Source organism: Nyctibius grandis, chromosome W (assembly GCF_013368605.1).
Source record: "Nyctibius grandis isolate bNycGra1 chromosome W, bNycGra1.pri, whole genome shotgun sequence".
NCBI classification, from domain to species: Eukaryota; Metazoa; Chordata; class Aves; order Nyctibiiformes; family Nyctibiidae; genus Nyctibius; species Nyctibius grandis.
Genome location: NC_090694.1, coordinates 12,473,798 through 12,500,386, shown reverse-complemented (window position 1 = coordinate 12,500,386; position 26,589 = coordinate 12,473,798). Strand labels below are relative to the sequence as shown.

The window sequence follows — 26,589 nt, the reverse complement described above, 5'->3', positions numbered from 1 at the left end:
ATAGCATGATAAATTTAACATGGTTTCAACTGCACTTTTACTTTTTGGGTGGTTGTAATTCATCTGTTTCTTTTGCACTGTCTGGAAAATTTCAAATAATTGAGATCTCTTTATGTTACAGAATGTCTTTCATATTCTGCAGTAATTGTCAAATTACCACAGTAATACTAGCTACTTCTGTTTTAATCACTTCACAAAATTATGAATATCTATTAGTCATTTTTAATTAATCCCTTTTTTTGAAGGGTGTGTTTTCAACTAATATGAAGACCAAAGCTTACACTGTTTTTAGTGAACATAAAATAAGATAATTCAGGTTATAGAATTAACAAATTGTGGGGTAAAAACACTAAATATATTTATTGTTTATTCTCAAACATAACAGGAGAAATGGAGAGGGTGAATATTGTTCTAAGACTCATAAATGTGTTTTATATTCTTTTACACAGATTGACTTGGAGAGCATATTTTCACTTAACCCAAATCTTGCACCTGATGAAGATATTGAACCTAGTCCAGAGACACCACCACCACCTACTCCAGCAGCCAAAGTAAACAAAATCGTGAAGGTTGGTAATACCTATGCAACATGTTCATATTAAACTTACAGTACTCCTATACATGTTGTTATGCTTGAATTTTTAAATCTAACTTTTGTGTCTGTGGAGCTACTTGATAACTGTGTTCCTTTCTTTTTCCTATGGTGAATAGGGGTTTCTAAAACTTTTCTAAGAACAGGTTTGGCAGAGAGGGAGTTGGGGACTAATATTTATGTAACTAAATACAGCTCAAGGAAAAAATATAGAAAAGGTTTTGGAGGTGGTTTTGAAACAGTACGTATAGTTCAAGCAGTCTTCACCCTAGGCTCTTCAGGGAAGGATTTGGCAGCAATCACCTCTCTGTATTGCTGACTTCATGTTATTTTTATTCACTGGAAAAAAGCAGAAGTGGGGCTGCAGTTTACGTTTTCAATAATAAGGTGATCAAATAACAGAGATTTCTGTCTTTATAGAGTCGACGAACCGTGGCACCTATTAAGAATGACACTTCTGCCAGAGATAACAGAGGTAAATGTTATCTCTTTCTATTTCAAGGAAGTAAAAAATATGGGAACATTTTAATCTTCTGATCATCTAACATTCCTTAATAGTTCTGCATTTCTAATTCAGTATGTATGCATGTGACATGTAAAAGACATGGTACATCATTCCTAGAATTACTCCTATGTATATTTAGGAATGCATACTGTATGAATAGTATTTATATGGAAGTTTAAGCAATATAGCATTAGGAAAGTTAAGCTGAATGAACTGAAGGTGCAAAAATTTGAAGTTAATTATGCTACATTAAATCATGTGTGGACTTTTCCATGTTAAAGCATCCTCAATTTGTTTCAGCTTAATTGAGTGTTTCAATATACATTAAGTAGTGCACTTAAAATTCTTACGCTTTCAATTTTTTAGCTTAATTTTCTAACAGCCTGTGTGTAAATATTAATTCAAAGAGTACTTAAACCCTACGGGTTATTTCTCGCTCTACGAGAAAAATCTACAAAAATGCTGAAATATCACAGGAGGATAGGTGAAAAGTGTGTATTGGATAAATACAGATGTAATCCATCTAATAACATGAGAAAGAATAGTTATTGCTTATTGTTTTCATTTTCTCTCCTGCATTAAAGTTAACTTGTACTGGTAATGGTGATGATTCTTCTTCCAAACATTAATCTACTGTCATTAATTCAGGCTAGATTTCATTCCATATGTTTAAACCTGAAAAACAAGTGGGCTTGCATATCTTTGCAAGTGTTCAGACTCTTCTGGTGGATGATTGGGATCACTTTCTCCCTTCTGCCATTTGCCTCTGGGGATGTTAAATCAGAAATCTCATGAGGAGGGGATAATTTTTTTCAAACTAATATGGTTTAAATTTGAGCCATCTTATTGATGGACTCTCCTCACATCCATACACATTGTCATTTGTAGTAAATGGTCTGTTTGGTATGGAATAACCCTGTAGCTTGTATTTTAATAGGTTCTGTGCATCTTACTATTCACAGTCGGCCTAAGTATTTGTTCTTTGTTGGCCTTGTAATGAAACTTTTCTCAGCACACTGTCTTGTTTAGTGTAGTTAATTTATGCTATAAACTAGATCTCCTATCATATTTGGAATGATCTGGGGATCTGTCTTGTCTATCCCATTTGATGCCTGTTTCCATAGTTGTCTCCATGTTGCACACTGTGCTGGCCTTCATCTGGAATGTCATCTCTAGGCTACTAATCAAAGTTGTTACTTTCACTTTCATACTCTTCTGGCAGACCTCATTAGGAACGTGTACAGGAAACTGGCCAGCTGAAGCAGAGCTGCTTGAAGCAACTCTTTGAAAAACAACTTAAAACATTCAGCTCTATCAGAGGCTTGCATGCACGCCACTCCCACTGCATTCACTGGGAATAGACATCACTCTGCATCTTCAGAAACTGTCATCCTTATCACATATCAAATCAATAAGTTTAGGTAGACAAATAGATTGTATCTGTATCCCTTTCAGTATAGTGTCAAAAAGGTTTGTTTCTTCCACTCATAGATTGAGCTGCACTTTGCTGCCTTTCATTTGTATCCCTCTACTCGTCCACAGATTGTAGGTTCAATGGAGTGGGACCATTTTGTAACATCTAGAGAATGTGAAACAGTGGGTCCTTTTTTCTTACTGTTTTTTTTTGGGTATAATTACAATATAAATAAAATTTCAACACTTTGAACTTCAGAACTGCATATCTCCAAGTACATACTTCATTCTATGCATATAATAAGTTCTACTAATTCTGTAGTGGAGTATTTAAAAATAGGCACATGCAGCACTGGTACTTAATAATTATGTTGTGTTGGTGTATACACTAGGATAAAAAAAGCTGCATACCGAATGTCTTTATTAATAGACTTTCTACATGTATGGCTCCCCCCCACCCCCAATAAATTGTTGTGTCTTGAAAGAGGCCTCATTTTATCTTGTCATAATAAAGTATTTCAGAATTGGATAGAAATGTTACTCTTCCTTATCTAGATGAGCTTTGTGTTTTTCTTTTGCAGTGGTTGGTTCTGCACGCATGCGGCCTACTCAGCTTCCTGAACAGTCTTCCTCCTCACAACAGAATGGTAGTGTTTCAGATGTATCTCCAGTTCAAGCTGCAAAAAAGGAATTTGGACCCCCTTGTATGTAAACCGTGTATCAAGGATTCATTCATTCTAGGCATTACATGTACATTCTCTTGGATTATGTTGTTGTCCATAAATGACAAATGGTCTATATACGCAGTTGCCTGTAGGCTTCCTCAAGAAGCTTTTTCAGAGTGCTGTGGCTAAACAAATGTTCACTTTTTTCATAGTTATTCTAGTATTTGGAATTTGGTTTTCCCTTTATCTTTTTTTTAACCATGACAGTATTTTTTTAAAATTTGTCTGGGCTTTCTTTTAATTCAAACCAAGAGATCACATGTATCCAAATATCATCACATGGATATCATGTGATGATATCACATGTATCCAGATATCATCACATGTCCAAATATTTTTGAGGGTCATTGTCCTTATATTTTCAAGTTGTGTAATTATTGTCCCATTCCCATGTTTTTTTCTAATTCATTTATTCTATAAATTTTAGAAATTAAATTGCTGTAATTATTCTGTACTAATACTGATTTGCTTGAAAAGATAGTTGATATAAATAAATACATTCTAATTATTCATAAATTAGTAGAATTGAAATGTTATAGTGTAAATACTAAATTCATGCAACACTAAAAATATTTTAAAATTATATCATTTTCTTTAAGCACGTAGAAAATCTAATTGTGTAAAAGAGGTTGAAAAATTGCAAGAGAAACGTGAAAAAAGAAGGTTACAGCAGCAGGAACTTAGAGAAAAAAGAGCTCAGGTTAGTATTTTTAGCTCAGATGGAAAATGTATGTCAGGAAGAGAAGATGTTTGCAAAATTATTTTGCTTTTGTCAGTCTTCAAAAATTTTTATGAACTGTAATAATCTTGAAATTAAATGTTTTCATCCTGTATACAGTTTTGATAAATATTTTGGTGCATGGTTGCATTGCTCTGATAACTATTTCTTTAGACAGTTTTCCCCCTCTTTTTCATCCTACAGAAACAATTGCTTACAATTGCTTATCTTTCTGTGTGTTATTTAAAAATCAAGTACCGATGATAGCAATTTCTTAGGGAAAATATATTGATGAAAATAATCAAACTTTTGGCTTTTAGATAGGGCTGTTATTCTACAGGAGGTATTACAACATCATGATAAATTGTTCTTTATGATCTTTGATGTTTCGTGGGAGATCTATTTGAGGCTCAAGTTTGAACAGTGCTTTTGTTTTTCCTTTACACCTGTCTATACATTTATAATTTAGCTTTGCATCAGGCAAACAGCTTGGCAGCAAGTTGTTAGAAACTTGTGTAAAAGAAATGAAGTTGTTAATCCTTTGAGAAAATATCTTAATATTAAATGACTTTCTGTCACAGTAGTGTAAAAGCTTTAGCAAAACTAGTAGCGTAATCTTGTTGTCAGGCCTGTGTGTATGTGTTAGTCTCTCTAAAGAGATACTACCAATCTGCTACTGACATGAAAAGTATCACCACCAAATAAATAATTCAGGCAATTTACTTCATGGTTTAATGATGTTTCTAAGTTGACCTAAATTCACTTATGTTGAATTCATGTTTTCTAATTTCCATCCACTTAAACAAATGCAAAACATTACTACGGCTTTACGTGTGAGGAGCAAATAATTTTTGTTTTATATATTAAAATTCATTGATGTGGTACTACACCTAAAATTTTCTTTTTATCACTTCTGTGACAACTCCCTTTGCATCCAAGTCTTAAACTTCTGTATGAGAAAGTTCTGTTTTTCTTGGTGACTTGTATGTGTCTATGCTTTGTGTTGCTTTGTGTATTCTGTTGTTGTGAAATGCTTCTGCTGGGCAAGACCTTTAAACAGGGTTTGAAGAATATTAGGCAAATACCTTTTCCATAATAAGCAATATCCCTTTCTGAATGTTAGAAGGAAATGTTTCAGCAGGAATACATTTTGTATGGACTTACTGTAAGTAGTTTTTAGTTCACTGTAGTCAGGGTGAACAACTTAAAGGTACAGTCAACTTCTGATTACCAGGGCACAGTTTTGTCTGAGGTGTGGATCAGCTGTGTCACAGGTGTAGAGACATGAGCTGGTTCCATTTCAGCTTATTAACCCCAATGCAGTGCTTTCTGAAAGTGCCTATGCTATTTCTACAGCCAGCTGTAATCCAGAAGTTTTAGCTCATTTGTGGGAATACATTCAAAGCTTAATAAGGTCTGAGCACCAGAGCTGTCTATGCACGGCATCAGCAGCATGTCCTGAAATGGGGTAAAAACTGACAGTCACAGAATCACAGAATCAATCAGGTTGGAAGAGACCTCTGGGATCATCGAGTCCAACCATTGCCCTGACACCACCCTGTCAACTAGACCATGGCACTAAGTGCCATGTCCAGTCTTTTCTTAAACACAGCCAGAGATGGTGACTCCACCACCTCCCTGGGCAGCCCATTCCAATGTCTAATAACCCTTTCTGAGAAGAAATTCTTCCTAATGTCCAACCTGAACCTCCCCTGGCGAAGCTTGAGGCTGTGTCCTCTTGTCCTATCGCTAGTTGCCTGGGAGAAGAGGCCGACTCCCACTCTGCTACAACCTCCCTTCAGGTAGTTGTAGACTGCAATAAGGTCACCTCTGAGCCTCCTCTTCTCCAGGCTAAACAACCCCAGCTCCCTCAGCCATTCCTCATAGGTCAGACCCTCCAGACCCTTCACCAGCTTGGTCGCCCTCCTCTGGACTCGCTCCAACACCTCAACATCTTTCTTGAAGTGCGGGGCCCAGAACTGGACACAGTATTCAAGGTGCGGCCTCACCAGTGCTGAGTACAGAGGGACGATCACTTCCCTAGACCGGCTGGCTACACTATTCCTAATAGAGGCCAGGATGCCATTGGCCTTCTTGGCCACCTGGGCACACTGCTGGCTCATGTTTAGCCGGCTGTCGATCATGAGAGTGATCAGTCGCAGGGAGAAGTGACAGGAAGGACGTCTGAGCAATTCTGCAGAGAACCAGCTCATCTCACAACAGGCTCAGTAGCTCAGGCTTTGCGAGATTTAAAGGGGCTCTGTACATGGCCTCTTACATGTCAATTTGCTCTGATACTGATGGTTCCAGGTCTAGGGACAGGAGGTCTTGTGAACCTAGATGTAGCCTATTGTGTATCATTGGGATTGCCTCTGCTTTTTGGGGCATCTAGGAGTGTTAGAAGAGTTTCCAATGCATCCAAGTAACTGTAGGAGTTAACTCGGGACCAACAAGTATGATCAACCTCCTTTAACCAACTTGGATCCAGCAGGGTTGTGTTTAAAGCAGCTGAGGCACCTGCACTGTCCTCTGCAGTGTGTTTTGTACCTGTATAATAGAGTATATGCGTTTTGTCTGTTGGACCGCCTTATCTCAGATTAAGAAGCATTGACTGTATATGCTATCTGTTGTGCAATTGTTCAGCTGTGTTTCTTTAATGTGAAGATTCTGGCAAAAGGCAGGAGTCATTTCTTTCTTGAGTAACTTTTAATGAGTCCTCAAAAAGTATTTTCTATTAAATGCCAACCAAAAATATGAATAAGAAGGCATATAATTATTTTGCTTTATGATCAGTAAATTAGCTACATCAGAATGGAAAAAGGCATTAAACTTGCAATCGAGTAATTTATGGCATTTTGGAGAAAAATTAACATTTCAGTTAATGTGTATTTTTTTACAAGTAAATTTAGAAGATATTGAAATTAGTTCATTTCAGGAAAAAAAAGTATATTAGAAATTCTGTTGCTTACTTCCCTAGGATGTTGATGCTACAAACCCAAATTATGAAATTATGTGTATGATAAGAGATTTCAGGGGAAGTCTGGATTATAGACCACTGACAACTGCAGATCCTGTAAGTACCCCAGTGATGTGGAAATTTTTCCTCCTTCTGAATTTTGCTCTGTTTTCAATTTTTGCAATGTATGAATATACTGCTGTCTGTAAACATCAAAAATAAGTAATTTAATATATATATAAAAGTATTCTTAGAACATGGGTTTATTTTTTTCATTCATTTTTTATGTCATTTAAATACCTTTTGACTATAAAATAATACCAACATATACTAAGTAGTCAGTCAACCTCTATATTGTAGATTTTCCTGGGATGCTAAGGGTTGTGCACACAAAACCATTAAGCTTCTCTGAAAAAACCCATTGAGTATAAAGGTTAATATTTGATCTTTGAAGGTGATGAGGGCCTTTGATTTTCAGTGAAGTCAGAGGAGCAGAATCCTTAAATAACGAAGATTATCAGATCTCTGTGGAAATCATAGAATCATAGAATGGTTTGGGTTAGAAGAGACCTTAAAGATCATCTAGTTCCAACCCCCCTGCCACAGGCAGGGACACCTTTCCACTAGACCAGGTTGCTCAAAGCCCCATCCAACCTGGGCTTGAACACTGCCAGGGAGGGGGCATCCACAACTTCTCTGGGCAACCTGTTCCAGTGTCTCACTACCCTCACAGTAAAGAATTTCTTCCTAAGATCTAATCTAAATCTACCCTCTTTCAGTTTAAAACCATTCCCCCTCATCCTATCCCTACATGCCCTTGTAAAAAGTCCCTCTCCAGCTTTCCTGTAGGCCCCCTTCAGATACTGGAAGGCTGCTATGAGGTCTCCCCGGAGCCTTCTCTTCTCCAGGCTGAACAGCCCCAACTCTCTCAGCCTCTCTTCATAGGAGAGGGGCTCCAGCCCTCTGATCATCTTCGTGGCCCTCCTCTGGACTCGCTCCAACAGCTCCATGTCCTTCTTATGTTGGGGGCCCCAAGAGCTGGACGCAGTACTCCAGGTGGGGTCTCACGAGAGCAGAGTAGAGGGGCAGAATCACTTCCCTCGACCTGCTGGCCACGCTTCTGGGGATGCAGCCCAGGATGCGATTGGCTTTCTGGGCTGCAAGTGCACATTGTCGTCTCATATTCAGGTTTTCATCCATCAATACCCCCAAGTCCTTCTCCTCAGGGCTGCTTTCAATCCATTCTCCGCTCAGCCTGTATTTGTGCTTGGGATTGCCCCGACCCATATGCAGGACCTTGCACTTGGCCTTGTTGAACTTCACGGGGTTTGCACAGGCCCACCTCTCAAGCCTGTCAAGGTCCCTCTGGATGGCATACCTTCCCTCCAGCGTGTTGACCACACCTCACAGCTTGGTGTCATCTGCAAACTTGCTGAGGGCGCACTCAATCCCACTGTCCATGTCCCCAACAAATATGTTAAATAATACTGGTCGCAGTATGGACCCCTGAGGAACGCCACTCATCACTGGTCTCCACTTGGACATCAAAGTTGTTGACCGCAACTCTTTGAGTGCGACCATCCAGCCAATTCCTTATCCACCGAGTGGTCTATCCGTCAAGTCCATGTCTCTCCAATTTAGAGACAAGGATGTCATGCGGGACAGTGTCAAATGCTTTACACAAGTCCAGGTAGATGACATCAGTTGCTCTTCCCCTATCCACCAGCGCTGTAACCCCGTCATAGAAGGCCACCAAATTTGTCAAACATGATTTACCCTTATTGAAGCCATGTTGGCTGTCACCAATCACCTCCTTATTTTCCATGTGCCTTAGCATAATTTCCGGGAGGATCTGCTCCATGATCTTGCCAGGCACAGAGGTGAGACTGACTGGCCTGTAGTTCCCCAGGTCTGTCTTTTTTCCCTTCTTGAAGATGGGGGTTATGTTTGCCCTTTTCCAGTCAGTGGGAACTTCACCAGACTGCCATGACTTTTCAAATATGATGGATAGTGGCTTAGCAACTTCATGTGCCAGTTCCCTCAGGACCCGTGGATGCATCTCATCAGGTCCCATGGACTTGTGCACCTTCAGGTTCCTTAGATGGTCTTGAACCTGATCTTCTACGTTGGGTATTACTTCATCTTCCCAGTCCCTGCCTTTGGATTCTCTGAGTTAGGTGGTGTGGCTTGAGCACTTGCCAGTGAAGACCGAGGCAAAAAAGTTGTTGAGTACCTCAGCCTTCGCCATGTCAGTTGTAGCCTGGTCTCCCGTTTCGCTCATTGGGGGCATACATTTTCTTTCATCTTCCTTTGTTGTCCTACGTGCCTGAAGAAACCCTTCTTATTATTTTTCATGTCCCTAGCCAAGTTCAGTTCTAGCTGTTCCTTGTCTTTCCTGATCCCCTCCCTGCACTCCTTGGCCATATCCCTATAATCTCCCCAGGATGTGTATCCTTGCCTCCACTGCCTATGCATTTTAGTTTTGTGTTTTAATTTGGCTAAGAGGTCTTGACTTAACCAAGCTGGCCTCCTGCCTCCCCTGCCCGACTTCTTGCACGTCGGGATTGAGAGCTTTTGCGCCCTAAGAAAAATGTCTTTTAAATATCTCCCAGCTCTCGTTTGCTCCTTTACCTCTGAGGGCAGTTTCCCAAGGGATCCCACGCACTAGTGCCCTAAAGAGCCACAAGTTTACCTTTCTGAGGTTTAGGGTCCTGATTCTCCTTTTTACCTTTCCTGTACCCCTCAAGATTGAGAATCCTACCAGGGCATGATCAAAGAGATTGTGTCAATTTCTGTCAATAGCATATCTACCCTGTTACAGCTGGATTTGCTTGCAGTGTTCCAAGATGTACCTGGTACTCTGCAAGATCAGATCACTGTCTGCAGGGAGTTTTATTAATGTATAGTTCTCCCTTTTGGGTTCTTGGTTATTGTGCAGACACAAGGGGCTTTTACACGTTTAGATGACTCACTGTCTTGGAAACTTCTCTTTGTTTAAATGATTGGTTAATTAATTCAAGAATAGAAGTAAAATATTGTATAACTGAAATTGGGGTATAGTTCACTGATAGATTGTTTCCTTTGTAGATTGATGAGCACAGGATATGCGTTTGTGTACGAAAACGACCACTCAATAAAAAAGGTATGGCCATTTAAGATTTTACAGAATTTTTTCTCTGAAAAGCTGCTTCTGATAGTAATATTATTTGTATTAAAGAGATCTAGAAATACTGATCAAAGGTGAAACTCTGTTATACTAGACGATATGTGTGAGGGATCCAGAAAATTCATAGACTTACCATAACCTGGATAAAGATGGGGAGAAAAGTAGTTTAACTGTCACCATTTTATGGACTGGGAACTGAGGCACAGAGAGACTAATTTTTTCCCAAGGTCATCTAGGATGTATTTAGTTGATCTGGGAATTATTTCTACTGTAATTTCTTCAGTATTCTTACATTGTGTTAGCATCACCATTCTTTTAAACTATCCTTTACGTGATCTCCTGATCAGTGAGCTACCCAGTGAAAACTTTTCTACACTTTTTTTTTTATACATGTATATTTATACTTTCAAGTGGTCTTGAATCAGACATCAAGTGAACAATTCAGGTACCTGAATGTTGGTGTCTTCTGACATGTAAGGTGCCCAAGGGTGTCCAAGACATCCTTGCAGGGCTAGCAGGTTACAGACAAACTGGAGACTTGTATCTCCTCGAGTTGCTGGTCAGGGCTGGGCAGGATACCCTAGGGCATATGAAATGGCACTAAACAACTATTTTTAGGTACTGGAAGCACTTCCTAGTGACTTCTTTTTATGTACAATTAGTATTACAACTTTTTTTCTTACTGCCTGCTGCTCAGACTGGAGTCCATATTCAAATAAAAATGTTTAGGTTTTCAACTCCAGTTTAATCCTAGTCTTCCTATGAAGTTTTTTACTTTCAGTGGGAACCACAAATGCTTCTGGATTGCAGCCTGTCTGAATCCAGCACCAAAGTAAGCTGACTTTCATTTTGAAAGATGTTTCTTTCCTTCTCTTTTTGTTATATTTTGTTTAGCTAAAGGACTCAAAGAACATCACTCTGACTCTGAAACAACATGGGATGCATTTATTATTTTTGTACTGTTAGAACTACACATTGAGGATTATCTGGAGCATATCCAGAGGAAAATGGGAGAATTGTATGGGAAAGGGAAAGGAAAAACATATGTTGATGTCAGTATATATTTATTTTCTTTTGTCTTATTTTTTCTCTCTGTGTTGCTGCTTCCTCCATCTTTTTTTTCTTTATTTTTACTTTTACTGTTTTCTTATTCCCTGTATTTTTTCTTTTATTGATCTGAAAGGAATGCATAATCTCAAAAATTGGTTGATTGAAACTGTTTTGCACAACCTATGTAATAAGGGCATTCAATATATGTCTGGTAGCAGTTCAATTTCTGTTTTAGCATTGGAGGTTATCTTTAATAAAATATGACTTAGAAATGTGATACATTTGGGGAGAATGTTACCTTCTACCTGCACTGAAGGTGGACAAAGTGAAATTACAGTAAATGACAGTAAGTTGTCATAAGGCATGAGCTGTTATTCAGAAGTGGGATTTGATTCTGTGCAAGTTGCATATCTTAGGTATTAGTGGTTTGGAGCTATCAAAAAAATAGTTCTGAGGTGTTGGTAGGAAGATGAGTGTCTAAGTAAAAATGAGGTTGGCACTACAGTTATTTTGCATTTTTAAGAATAAGCTATAATAAAAAGGTATTAATGAAATAATCTATGCTGGGGAGGAACCACAGAGATAATCTAGTACCCACATAATAGAGTCTTCTGAGAACATGCACTTCAATTTTGAAAGTTCATAAGAAACAATATTTCTCATGCCACGTTTTAAAATTCAAGAGTATAAAGGAATCAAAGATATTAGTGTGTAATCCCCTGAAGAGAAAAAATATAAATAGCTTTTCCTTTATTACTGCAATAACAACATGTCAAAAATATTATCTTTCCCCTTTCATGTTCTGTATTTTGAAATTCTATAAGATGTTCAAATAATTTAATAGAAATCAAGTGTACAAATAAATTTCTATCAATCTCACAAACACAGAATTATCAGCCAAAGTCTTTAGGTGCAGCACCAATCGTTCTGTGGATTGACTTTGCAGGAAGTAGGTCTTCAGATTGACATTTTAAGATTTTTATTTCAGTGACATAGATTTATAATTGAGAAATTATGTAATTGTGTGGTGTGTTTCAGAGACACTATTTCAAATTTTCATCAGCAAGGAATACAGGTTGTCATAACAAATAGCTGGGAGCAGGTAAATGTCTTACTCCAAACAATCGTTTAAGAAAAAACAGCTTTTGACTGCTTTAACTAAAATGCTTTTGCTGCAAAGAATTGACCTTTATATATATCTTTTCACCACTATTCCTTATTTCTTCTCTGTGATTACTGCAGAATAATTGCATTTTATTTTATTGCAGTGCAGTTGAAAAATTGATTATATAGTGACTTGAAAGCATATTTCTGTTGGTGTGTCATGCAACGGTAACCATTGCACTGTTTGATCAGTATGTTAACTGATGAAAAGATTTCTATCTGATTGTATAAAGCCACATCAAATTCTTGAACTGCATGCCTTAAGAAATTTTACGTAGAAATGCAAGTAGGACACATTAGTGATCCTGACTGTACACAGAAAGGATCTTTATTTTTGTGCATATTATGGATCGCTGGGTTCTTTGTTTTGCTAGGTCATATCTTGTACAACAATTAGCAATGAATTGTAGTGCTGTGTAGTAATTATAACCTGGGAACTCACTATTGAAATCGTATCTAGATGGCTTTTGTTCATTCCCAGTGATAGGAAGCATCATTAGCATTTTCAGCTTTTTCTGCTTACAAGATAATTTTTAGAAAGGATTTTACTTTAGAGAAATTCTATATCAAAGATGTATACTTTAGATTCCAGGAGGAATACACAAATGAAAATGTCTGTGTAGAATTAAACCATTTTTTTTCTTTTTGAAAGCTGTGAACATATGACTATAACTTTAAGGATTTAGGGAAAATAAAAAGACAAAATTTTAAAATGAAGCTATAATGATAGTGCTATAATTAATTATCTTATTTTTTCTAATCAACTTTGTACGACCTCTCTTTACTTTCTAGCACTTGGTAGGATAGGATGACTAGACTTCCAAAATGAAATCTCTTAGCAGATTACTATCTAGGTATCAGAAGCCCAAGTCCATTGCAGTGTTGTTACTTGGAGGAGCTGCGTTATCTGAGATGTTATAAGAGTGTAAACAATGAAAAAATGTAAAAAACAGTGATGTGTTGCTACTTAAATATATATATTTCATTTATTTTATAGAAACTTTAACGAAAGACCTTGATGTAATAACAATTCCTAGTAAAGATGTTGTGATGGTACATGAACCAAAACAAAAGGTGGATTTAACAAAGTACCTAGAAAACCAAACTTTTCGTTTTGATTATGCCTTTGATGACACGGCTCCTAATGAAATGGTTTACAGGTATGTGTATATGCTTTTTTTTTTTTCTGAATCTTTTTTCTCATGTATCTCCCATGTCAATAACTGTGGGCTTACCTTGGTCATGGACTTTACTTCTATTCTCTGTGTTATCAGATATGTATATTGTTACCTCCATTCTTTTGCCTGTTTACTTTTCTTTTAGCTCTGTTTATCCTGAATTTTTCATCTGCAATATCATCTCCAATTCTGTTGACCTTAGTCCTGCTCTCAGTCCTCCAAAGCCCTGCCTTTCCAGTCTCTATTGTATATTGCCTCCTCAGGAGGCAAATAAATCAGGAGAGAGTGGGGAAAGACTATGGGGGGGGGTGTGGGTGTTTATATTTGCTCTATTGCTGAGATACCTGAGCTAGTTTGGCTGTTGGAAGCAGTCTAGCTGATGTAACATGGAGGTACATAGAGCTAATTTATCTTGCTCAAAATACCGAATCTTTCTGATTTAAAAACCAGCAGCAACAAAGACACACACCCCTCCCTGCCTCAGTCCCAAGGTATTTGGATGTCCATTTTCTGCTTTATTCTTCTGTTTCACTTCCACAGTTGGAACAGAATAATGCATACAGTGCTTTTAAAAACTTGTTTCGAAGTAGCTGTTTACCTCGTACAAGTTGCTAAATGGATTAGATGCAGTAGCAGGCAAGGTTAGACACCATGACAGGTCATAATCTTGGTACGCAGTCTAAATATTGTGAAGATTTTTGCAAGGAACATTAATATTAGAAAGGAATTTGATGAAGATAATTTTCCTTATGCTTAGGAAGTGCTTCCCATAGCCTTAAGGAGTAGTGACAGAGAAATATCTTAATTCTTATTTTTAATACAACAACTAGGAAGTGAAAGTTGACATTGTATCCTGATTGATGTTAGATGCTAACATCCTGTTGGTGGATGAGAGAAAATTAATAGTAAAAGAATTATTAACAGGCCTTGAAAATGAAAACTTGTGTCTTATGCTTGATATAAGTAAGAGGAGAAGGGTAGCAAAGTAAAATCTTTTTAGTCTGTTAGTTTACACTAATGAAAGACTTCTAAAGAGCAAAGCTGTGCCCTTGGAAATTTCTGTCTCTAATGATTGTCTACTGGTAGCATCTTTTCTTACTTGATACTGAAGAGCTGTGGGAGAGTGATCTAGCTGGTGAGATGTGCCTCTTGCAATAGTTTTCCTCCTGCTTAACAACCAGCTCTTGTAATCTCCCTCCTTCCTGTTATTTGTCTTTGTGAGCATAGTGTTTAAATGTGAGGGCTGGTTTTGACATACAATGTTATTATGTTTTTGTACTGAGTTTCTTCTGGACAATTTTTATTAGTTACGTAATAAATTAATAGTAATATGGGAAAATATTGAAAGATGCTTGTATTAATACTGAAACAGTAAATCTCTAGTCTGTGTAGCAGTACAGGCTTTTTCCTTCTCCCTCATATGGCACAATAATGATTATTACGTGAAGGATAATCTTCTTCAAGGCCTCCTGTAATAACACAAGAGGAAGATAAGTATCGTCGTCTGCTCTCACCGGAACTATCAGGGTCACAGTGGGGGAAAAAAAGAAGTATGACAGGTTACTCCAGTTTTCTTCAGTATGCTAAAGTTACTCACTATATTTCTGTACGGAAAAACATTCTTGAGAAATATACTGCTCATTTTTTTATTATTATTTTGCTTAAGCTGTATTTTAAGTATTTTTGAATCTGAGCTGCAACACTGAGTTGCAAGTTTTCTTTAGTATTAAAAAGCATGCACTAGTGTGAATGGGTATGCCTTTTGAATTTTAAAGGAGAATCAGAATTTATATTTCTGAAGGATCAAGACTGCAAATAAAGGTTCTACTAGAAAGAAAGTTGGACTGTTTTGGCGTGGTACCATTTGGAGTTCTATAATGCTTTACAAAAACTTTTCTAGATATGCTTGTATTTTGCCTTATTTTAAAATACATATAATTAAGTCCCTTTTTTATATATCAGCAAAATAATTTCAAACTCAATTAAACGGAGATAATGGAACATGCTTCTTAGGTGGATAGGTTTCTTGAAATTTATATTTTAAATATAAAAAGAACAAACACTGAAATATGGGAATATCCTCTTGAGGACAGAAGAAGTATACATTTGGAGGAAGCAAAAAAGAAAGATTAAGGCTGATAAGGAATCATTTGGTACATTTTTGATGAAAATTGATAATTCAGTTAAACTTAGATTTTTGCATAACCCTTAGTTGCTGAATGGCTCGGTCTTACCCATATTATTTTTGTAAGTCATCTTGTGTTTGTTCCAAAGTGGAATGAAAGGAGGTTGTAACACCTCAGTGTTTCTGTAAACAATCGTTCTTGTTTCTGTCACTAAACATACTTTATGTGTAAACACCTGGAAAAAGTTTAGAAAGAGAGACTGTTGCAGAGAGAATCTTATCTCCATCACCTAGTGGAGGTAACCCTCCATAAGGTTTCCCTTTGCTTTTGGAGTTTTTAATGAATTAATGGCGATAAGCAGCTAAAGTAGGAGCAATAACTCTACATTTTTTAAAGTAAAAATTAATTCTCTAAAATAGAAAAATGATACTTTGGAGAATATTTTTGACACATCAAATAATACTTAAGGGATAACTGGATTTTTCCATTCTGATGAGCTTGGGTATGCGTTTCCTTGAGCCTTTTCTCAGTGTAACTATGTTCTCAAAATATTAAGATCTGAAATGTTGTTTTGGCCACCTGTCTTCTAAATTTAATCTTGGAAGCTGATTTAGGGAAAAAAAAGCCCAAAACCAAAACTATAGCGAAATTTTTGTATTGGCAAAATCTAAGTATTTGTCTGCTGCACTGTCCTACTTCCGTATCTTTTAATGCTGTCTTCTATAGGGAGCTCCAAACTCCATGTAGTAAGCTGTGCCGTGTTGCATCATTAAAACAAGGAAATTTTTTTTTCTCAGGGTTTGAAGGAGGATAATATTGTTGTAAAATAAATGGGAGACACCTTGTAGCTTTTGTTTATTTGTTTAGGATATTTTAATGCCTTAGAGGTGGTAGCCTCTTTAGTTCAGGAATTAATGTGGAGATGTCCTTTGGCTTCTCAAAGTACAGAACCAGTTTTGTCACTTCTGGCCTTAAAATTTATAGTGTCCTTGTGGTAGTGTGGCATCTTAAAGTAATGAAGTTTCTTAAGTACTGTTGTTTTTTGCATTTAAGGTTTACAGCTCGACCGTTAGTGGAGACTATATTTGAAAGGGGAATGGCCACTTGTTTTGCATATGGACAAACAGGCAGTGGAAAAACCCATGTAAGTATTTCTTCTACATGTCAACAATACACTTCTTTTTATGTACATGTCCTGGTTTCATTGGGATTTGGTTTCAGTTTGTGGCCAGCCATGGTGATCAAGGCCCTTAGCAGTTAAATCCAGGGCAGCTGACCCAGGATGGCCCACAGGTGTATTCTATATCATTGACATCAAGCTCACAAAAGCTCTTTCTGCTCTCCTTCCCTCTTCTTCCTCTTCATCATTATGATTCCTGGAGCAACTTGCTAGTGATTTGTGGATGAGGATACTTTTGTCTGTTTTGTGTTGTCATTTATATGGATTTCTTCATTTCATTAAATCTAGTTAACTTCATCCTACAAGTCTCCCTCTCCTTTTCCCAATTCCCTTCCTCATTTGGGGAAGGGACATTGGGTGAGAGAAAAACTGCTATTGTTTAGCTGTGGGTGTGGGCTAAATGAAGACAGTTTATTTGGCGCCCAACGTAAATAGATCGCCTGGGAGAACCATGGACTCTTGGAGGGTTGAAGTTTTCACAAGTTTGACTATTTTTGGTACGAGCATTCATCAAGTTGGTGTCGGTAGCAGGACCGCTGGGTGGCATTCTCTGGTGTTTGGTTTTACAGTCGCTGTTGGGATGGCTAATCAAATGTGTGGTCTTGCAGTTGTTTGTTACTGGTTTTGTGCGGTTTGTCACTTCTGGGCATGGACTTAAAGGTATCAGTCTGCTATGTGGTTTGGCATGGTATTATCAATTCTTTTGGAACTGTGCCCATTTCTGTTTTCTATGGAATGGGAGTGGGTGACATGTATGTTCTTTTTCCCTCAAAGCTGATCTCACTGGCTTTTGAGAATTTTGAATACCCATGGGATGTTTCGACCACCGTGCTCATATTGTCAGTCCTTTTGAATGTTTTTCAGTTCTTGCTCTCGATTCAACATCGGTATAAGGGTGGATACAGCACAGCTGCTGCAACCACTGTAACAGACACTGCAGCTGCCCCAGCACCCACAATTGGAATCGCAGATACTCGGACCCTGCCAGTCCCTACAGCAGGCACCCCAGCTACCACAGAGGCTATTCAGATCTCTGCACTGGGCACTGCAATTACTCAACTCCAGGAAGCACTTGCTGTGATGACCCAGACCTTGGCAACAAGGGCTGAAGCTAATTAGCCCCCACTGATGGGTGATGCAGCTAACCTAGGGACTCAACCAGTGCTGGTATCAGTCACCCCTGTACAGAAGATGAAAACTACAAAAAGAGCAGGTCATGATGGCCTCCCAGGGACATCAAAGGAGGCCGAGCCAGAGGTAACCACTCGATCCCTATCCCTGAGTGAGCCACAAGACATGCGTAGAGATTACAGCTGTCATGACGGCGAGCAACTTGTTACTTGGCTGCTCTGCTGCTGGGATAATGGAGCTGATGGTCTCAAGCTAGATGGTAGCAAAACCAAGCAGCTGGGGCCATTGGCTAGAGAAGTGGGGATTGATAGGGGTCTTGCAAGTGGTGCAGAGCCCCTCTCTGGCAGCGACTCCTGCAAAGCGTGAAGAACAGGTATCCCTTTAGGGATGATGTCATATACCACCCAGGCAAGTGGGCAACCATTGAGAGTGGTGTTAAGAATCTCGGGGAAATAGCTGTGTGGGAGCTGATTTTTGCAGACCTGGATGACTCGCAGACACCAGTAGATCCAGATGCACTCAAAGTTACCAGACCCATGTGGCGCAAGTGGGTACAGACCGCGCCACCATCATATGGCAACTCATTAGCGTTATTTAGCTGGGCAGATGCTGATGCACCAATGGTGGGCGACATAGATAATCGGATGCAGCAATATGCAATCTCGTTTCCTCCACAGAGGCCAGCATCTCTGCTGTGGAAAAACTGTCTGACAAATCCCCAGAACTGCTTGGTGAGGTGTTGGACAAATTGTCCCAGATGGAGGACAGACCCCGGTCCCCACCTGCACCGAAGAATGTCTCAGCCATCAGGAGACAGCGTTCCCCTCTAAGACCTGCTCAGGAGAGACTGTACACATCACGAGGCACCCTGTGGGTTTTCCTGAGCAACCACGGAGAAGACATGAGGAAATGGGATGGAAAACCTACCTCAGCTTTATGGACACACGTACATGAGTTACAAGGTGAACCGATTAGGAATGGGGCTTCTTCCAGGAGATTTGTTGCTCCAGTTTCCAATGGGAAGCTCTCCAGACAGCGTAGATGGGCTTTGGATCCCTATCTACCACATGTGAATAATGGGGATCGTATCTATGTGAGCCGCTCGAACTGAGATGTCAATAACGAACACTACGTTCAGGATTAGAGGGGCCCTGCCTCCCGCCAGGTGGAGGATAGGGACAACCGTGGTTTTTGGACTGTGTGGGTTCGATGGCCTGGCACATCAGAGATACAGCAGTATAGGGCTTTAGTGGACACTGGTGCACAATGCACCATAAGACCGTCAAACTATAAAGGGACTGAACCTATTTCTATCTCTGGTGTGACAGGGGGCTCCCAAGAGCTTGACTGCATTGGAAGCTGAAGTGAGTCTGACTGGGACTGAGTGGCAGATGCACCCTATTGTGACTGGCCCAGATGCCCCATGCATTCTTGGCATAGATGACTTGAGAAGAGGGAATTTCAAGGACCCGAGGGGGTACTGGTGGGCATTTGGTGTAGCAGCTGTGGAGATGGAAGAAACTAAGCAGCTATCTACGCTGCCTGGACTATCAGAGGACCCTTCTATTGTGGGGCTGCTGAGGGTCGAGGAATAAAAGGTGCCTATTGCTACTAGAACGGTCCACCAATGGCAATATCGGACTAACAGAGACTCACTGATCCCCATCCACGAGCTGATACATCAACTGGAGAACCAAGGAGTAATCAGCAAAACGTGCTCCCCCTTCAACAGTCCAATGGGGAATGGGGACTCACTATGGACTATCGTGGCCTGAACGAAGTAACACCACCGCTGAGTGCTGCCGTACCGGACATGTTAAAACTCCATTATGAACTGGAGTCAAAGGCAGCTAAGTGGTATGCCACGATTGACATCGCTAATGTGTTTTTCTCCATTCCTTTGGCACTGGAGTGTAGGCAACAATTTCTCTTCACCTGGATGGGTATCCAGTACACATGGAATCGACTGCCCCAGGGGTGGGAACGTAGCCCCACCATTTGCCATGGACTGGTCCAGAGTGCACTGGAGAAGGGTGGAGCTCTGGAACACTTGCAGTACATTGATGACATCATTGTATGGGGTGATACAGCAGGAGAAGTTTTTGAGAAAGGGGAAAAAGCCATTCGAATCCTTCTAGAAGCTGGTTTTGCCATCAAATGCGCTAAGGTCAAGGGACCTGCAAAAGAGATCCAGTTTTTAGGGATCAAGTGGCAAGATGGCTGCTGTCAGATCCCAATGGATGTGATTAACAAAATAACAGCCATGTCTCTGCCAACTAACAAAAAGGAGACACAAGCTTTCCTAGGCATAGTAGGCTTCTGGCACAGGTCATCCACGAATGTGAAGCATGTGCTGCAATTAAACAAGCCAAAAGATTAAAACCCCTGTGGTATGGAGGACGATGGCTGAAATATAAGTATGGAGAGGCCTGGCAGATTGATTACATCTCGCTTCCATGAACCCGCCAAGGCAAGTGCTACGTGGTCACGGTGGTGGAAGCAAGTACCGGCTGGTTGGAAACTGTCATGGTTTAAAGCTGGGCCGGCTATTAAACCTGTAGCAGACGCTCTCTGTTAAACCTCCCCACCCCCGAAGGGAAAGGGAAAGGGAAAAGGGAGAGAGACTTCTGGGTTGGAAAGTTAAAACAGTTTTAATAAACTATAATAATGAAAAAGAGTATAATAATAATATTGGAATAATCAAATATATACAAATATATAGAAAACCAAAATCGAGTTCCCCCGATGGTGGCCATGTCACCACCGGCACTGCAGGGCAGGCTCCGGGAAGGCCCAGGCTGGGCCTAGCGACGGTCGAGAGCTGGATTCAGGGATGCACGGATCAGGATCGGGGGCAGCAGGAAAACGGACAGAGTCCTCTTCGGACACCGGCCATAGCAGAAAGAGAGCGAGACCCTTGTGATCCCCCTGCTTTATACTGAGAATGATGTGTATGGGATGGAATACCTTCGTTGGTCAATTTTGGGTCACCTGCCCTGTCCGCTCCTCCCTGCAGGTGCGACCCCCCTTCGGCTCTTCACTTGTAAGCAGTGAGGAATTTAGCAGTGACCTTGGTTTCTCTAAGAATAAGTACAGCAAGAGCCTTTCTGCATAACATCCCTACCGGTGCCTCAGCGATAACTACAAACTTCGAGCGTTATCAGTTCTGGAAGCAGACACTGTCTGCAAAACATGCAGTTAGTTTCAGAAAATGCAGTTACTTAGAGGAGACTTAGCTGAAAGTAAAAATCACTGAAAGGAAAATTGGTCTGGTTTAGGCCAAACTAGGACAGAAACATACCCTGTGCTTCATGCCACTGCCCGTAACACTATTCTGGGACTTGAAAAGCAGATTTTGTGGTGACATGGCACTCTGGAAAGAATGGAGTCAGACAATGGGACTCATTTCTGAAATAGCCTTATAGACACCTGGGCTAAAGAGCATGGTGTTGAATGGATATATCACATCCCCTACCATGCACCAGCTGCTGGGAAAGTGGAATGATGTAATGGGCTGTTGAAGACAACACTGAAAGCAATGGGTGATGGGACTTTCAAAAACTGGGATGAACACTTAGCAAAGGCCACCTGGTTAGTTAATACCAGGGGATCTGTCAATCGGTCTGGTCCTGCTCAATCCAAGCTGTTGCACACTGTAGAGGGGGATAAAGTCCCTGTGGTTCATGCAAGAACTATGTTGGGGAAAACAGTTTGGATTACTCCTGCCTCGAGCAAAGGCAAACCTATGTGTGGATTTGCTTTTGCTTAAGGATCTGGGTGCATGTGGTGGATGATGCAGGAGGATGGGGAAGTTAAATGTGTACCCCAAGGAGATTTAATTCTGGGTGAGAATAGCCAATAACTGTATGATGCTAAGTGTTATTTATTATAGTAAGAATCACCTGAGACCCTGAACATGGGCTGCAGCAGATACACGCACTGCAAGGTCAAGATGCAATACACCATCCTGCTGCACCCAACTTCAACAGTCCATAACACCGTATTGAGGCCTGGTTCTGAGATCCTAACTGAGTGGATCCCACACCAACGTTTTTTCCTGCCCTGAGAAATATTCTGAGAAATGGAACCCATGGATTTGGACTGAATTGATTCGATGGACTTCTTGGAAAGATGGCCTATGGACTGGATAGAATATCTGTGTGGATGTGTATTTATGTTGAGGGATGGGGAAAATAGTAGTGATTTGATGTAAATGATATAGAATAAGGGGTGGAATCCTGTCCTGGTTTCTTGGGGATTTGGTTTCAGTTTGTGGCCAGCCATGGTGATCAAGGCCTTCAGCAGTTAAATGCAGGGCAGCTGACCCTGGCTGGCCCACAGGTGTATTCTATATCATTGACATCAAGTTCACTAAAAAAGAGGGGGCTTGGTGGGAAGATGTGGAGTTCTTTCTGATCTCCTTTTTCCCTCTTTTTCCCCCCCCATTGTGATTTCTGGAGCAACTTGTCAGTGATCTCTGGATAAGTATAGTTTTGTCTCTTTTGTGTTGTCATTTATATTGATTTCTTTATTTAATTAAATCTGTTTAACTTCAACCTACGAGTCTCTCTCCTTTTCCCAATTTCCTTTCTTGGTTGGGGAAGGGACATTGGGTGAGAGAAAAACTGCTATTGTTTAGCTCTGGGTGCAGGCTAAATGAAAACAGTACGATACACTTTGATAAATTCTAATAAGTAACAAATATGTAAGTTACAGTTCTGTGATCTTTATCATGTATTTTTGGTCTTTTTTGATTTAGACTATGGGTGGTGACTTTTCAGGAAAGAACCAAGACTGTTCTAAAGGAATATATGCACTTGCAGGTGAGACTTTATTGTTCTGTTGGCTTTTTGCAAATTAGTTGAGGTCAATACATTCCTGCTCCCTGTCCTACAAACAGAAGGGTCTACATATTTTGGATTATAGTGGAGCTTTGGTAACATAAAAAACAGTTCCTGTGTGTGTAGTCTTTACACAGTAAAGTAAATATATATAAAAGATATATATAGATGACTTCTGAAATGTAAGAAAATAACTGATGATTGAGTTTTCAATTTTGGGGTCTTCTGCATCTTCCAATGTAATGTGGTAGTTCAAACTTGCAGTGTTTTTTACTTGTTTAACTGACCCTGTTACATTTGCAAAATATGAGAGATGCTGTGAAATAGACAGTTATGCATTAATGAGTCTTCACTAAATGAAAATACATAACTAGATTTCTTTTTGTTTTGGAAATGTATTCACAGCTCGAGATGTCTTTTTAATGCTAAAGAAGCCAAACTATAAGAAGTTAGAACTTCAAGTATATGCAACGTTTTTTGAGATCTACAGTGGTAAGGTAAATACCTAATCTTTTTCTGAGGAAGGTGGAAGTTCTGTTTCACAATCAAGATTGTGAGCTTGTCACATAAAAGATTTTTTCCTTTTTGTACTGAAAGCTTTATTTTAAATAAATCTTTACACTTCCCTTCCAATCATGTTTCTGCGTGGAATGCTTTGCATATTTTGATATGAGATTTAAAGCAAAAATGTCTGTTTGTGTGGGGTTTTTTTGTTTTGTTTTGTGGTTTTTTTTTTTTAAAGCTCCTCTTTAACTGTTCTGTTTCCCCCCCGCCCCCCCAAGGTTTTTGACTTGTTGAACAGGAAGACAAAGTTAAGAGTGTTAGAAGATGGTAAACAGCAAGTCCAGGTGGTGGGATTACAGGAACGGGAAGTCAAATGTGTTGAAGATGTTCTTAAGCTTATTGAAATAGGCAACAGCTGCAGGTATCTCCCATAGCTTGCAACAATTTTTCATTGTAAATTAAAGAATCGGAACAAGATTTTTTTTTTTGTGTCTCTTCATAGTGATGGCTTTTTAATATGCAGTGGTATTTTTGATAATGTTGGCTGTAAGTAAGGAACCTGCCTCTTTTGAATAAAGATAGTTTAGAGTCTCTCTCCTAGAGAGAAATACGAACTGATTTTTCTACAGGATGTGAATTGCATGCATTATATAACCAGCTTACTGATTTAAATTAACATCATTTATAATCTGGAATACTGCCAAATTCTTCAGTTCTAAAAGGCCTTAATATGTAGTAACAGGAGTTAAGTATAAATTTTTTTTTTTGTCAAGATCTAGCTTTATTGTTTTTAAAATTAGCCTTGTGCATAGACTGCTGCCTGATCAGATAAAAATGCCATTGGCAGCATTTTACATGTAAACTCTCTGATAGTCTGAAATCTTTGGAGATATGATTATTCTTGCTTTTTGAGGGAAGTAAAATGTTACTAATATTCTATTTCTGTTTGAAGAATTGATAAAATATGTATGTCCATCAAATTATTAGGGTAAATACAGGACTCTACCCTTAAAAAACTGATGTTCTGAGGGTAGTGTGTTTAACATGTATGGTCCTTCACCTGTTCATATGTCCTTCCTTTCTTTCCTTTTGGTAAAGGACATCTGGCCAGACATCTGCAAATGCACACTCATCTCGAAGCCATGCAGTGTTTCAGATTATTCTCAGAAGGAAAGGAAAATTGCATGGTAAATTTTCTCTGATTGATTTGGCTGGCAATGAAAGAGGAGCAGATACTTCCAGCGCAGATAGGCAGACACGACTGGAAGGTGCGGAAATTAACAAGAGCCTTTTAGCACTCAAGGTAACTGAAATGTTTCCATTGCATTTGAGTAGGTGGAAGCCTTCTACATATAATAGCAATGACTATTAAAAGGAGTGCTTTTGCAGGCTTTGCTTGTCTACATTGTCTACTGATGTGACAGGTAAAATAACATATTGATTTTTCCTTTAAATGCCCGAATAAACACTTGGTAATTACCAAGTAGAAATGTTGCAGAGACATTGTGCTATCAACTTTCATGTAGTTTTAAAAAAAAAAAAAAAAAAAAAAAAAAAATCCCCAGTAGCTGAATTTGAACACTTTTCTGATATACACCTGAAATGGGAGGAGAGATGACTGACTTTGGTACTCAAGGTCTGAAATACTAACTGGAAATATTCTTACTGATCTCCAGTATATATATTTTTTTAAGAAAAGATAAAAAATAAAGCTACCTTTATGACAGATTTATTTTCCATTGTTAATTAATTAACTAAAGAAGAAAACAACACAACAGCACTATATCCAGAAAGAATTAACAAATCAATTAAAATAACCCTTTAAAGTTGGAATCCATTTTTGACTATTCTTTATAGCAAATTGTCTGAGACAATCACTTTGCAGATTTTTATACGTTAATTCAGAACACACCAAGAGAGTTAAGAAATCTTATTTAAATATTAAAATGCTTTTTTTTGTTTGTTTTATAATGCTTGAAAGAGGTTCAGTCTAAATAGGGAAAGTAATTTTTTGGTCTCAGTTGAGGAAACAGTAGTTTTGAATGGTCCAGAACTTATCTCTGTTGTTGGTTAGCTTTGCTTAGGTTTACTACTCTCTGCACCAGCACTGTGGTTTTATATAAAGAATATAAACCCAAAAATCACTGTGCTTACTTTTTTATTCCAGTATAAACTTGGGAGAAGACTTGTATCGGACTCTAAGCAGATCTCACAGAACACCACAAAATTGTAACATGTGATTACAAAATTGTATGTCATGTTGAAAAATTGGAAGCAGCAGTTCCAAAACTGTGTCCTGTTTTGATTTGGTATCAAAATAATGTAAACAACATTGTGTTGGTGTTGTCACTTGTTTCCAAATGTAATTGAATAAAGCTGTTTTGGTTTGGTTTTTTTTTTGTTTTTAGTTTACTTGCTGATTTTGTGCTGGCTAGTGCCTTCAGTGCAATACCCATACAACATACTTAGTTCATTTTCATACAACTTGTCTTTTTAATTATAGCGAAAGGCTCTGCTGCTGCTGTACTGGTGATTGTGATCTAAATTATATGGGGAAGGGGAAATAAAAATAAGTGGAGTTCTTGCAGAGGTCTAAACAGAGGTACAAGAAGATATGTTTATCAATGATATGTTAGTTTTCCATTTTTCATCTATCCCAAAAAACATCACACAGCTTTTTTTTTTTCATTTATATTCAAGACCCTTGAAGTTATTGTCAAGTTCGAATGAAACTAGTATGTTCTGAGGAGTGTTTTTTGGTGGTAATCCAAGATTTGCAATTTGCAGGTTATCAGTCCTGTCTTAACCTGTTCAGATTTTTGGTACAGGAAGTTATTTCTGTAATGTCTCTACATGGAAGTAGTGTTGTCATTTTGTTACCTAGTTTTCTGAGCTGTGATGAAAAACAAAAGTAGTTAAAAACTCCATTAATTTACAAGCTGGCAGTGTCCTTCTATAATCATTTTCATAGTAAGGAGACAATCTAATTTTAATTTTTCAGGAGTAAGCAAACTAAAAATCATCAAAGGAAATTAAAATATCTTAATTAAACTTGTTGATTGCCATTCAGTAATTCAACATACACATTTGTTACTGTTTTTAGGTTGTAGTGTCACTTGCTGAAAATCTGTTGCCCCTCTTCCTGTCTAATCTGCTTTTCTCCTTATGTAATTATAGTAGTAACGTACAAACAAATTAAAAAATTTCAAGAATGCGCTGCCTTGCTCACCTATAAGTATTGAGTCCTTTTTAGCATTTGCATGTGAAATTCACATTCAACAAGCTTCAGTCTTTCTGTTTATCTGAGCTGTGTCCTTTCTGTAAAATTCAGCTGGTGCGT

The 26,589-nt window shown here is 38.9% G+C and overlaps 1 protein-coding gene across 2 annotated transcripts in view; it reads left to right on the top strand.

Annotated features, from left to right (window-relative positions):
- LOC137675683 (kinesin-like protein KIF2A) overlaps window positions 1-26,589 on the top strand; it is a 125,253-nt gene that overhangs the window by 65,946 nt on the left and 32,718 nt on the right. Inside the window, exons 3-14 of one of the 2 annotated variants that reach the window (XM_068421852.1) lie at window positions 450-569; window positions 1,013-1,067; window positions 3,092-3,157; window positions 3,835-3,935; window positions 6,931-7,026; window positions 9,997-10,051; window positions 13,287-13,449; window positions 16,647-16,737; window positions 22,664-22,727; window positions 23,151-23,242; window positions 23,528-23,670; window positions 24,348-24,552. In XM_068421852.1, coding sequence (XP_068277953.1) covers window positions 450-569; window positions 1,013-1,067; window positions 3,092-3,157; window positions 3,835-3,935; window positions 6,931-7,026; window positions 9,997-10,051; window positions 13,287-13,449; window positions 16,647-16,737; window positions 22,664-22,727; window positions 23,151-23,242; window positions 23,528-23,670; window positions 24,348-24,552 — 1,251 coding nt within the window. Of the gene's footprint in view, window positions 1-449; window positions 570-1,012; window positions 1,068-3,091; window positions 3,215-3,834; window positions 3,936-6,930; window positions 7,027-9,996; window positions 10,052-13,286; window positions 13,450-16,646; window positions 16,738-22,663; window positions 22,728-23,150; window positions 23,243-23,527; window positions 23,671-24,347; window positions 24,553-26,589 lie in introns of both variants that reach the window. The other variant, XM_068421851.1, reaches the window with a different exon arrangement.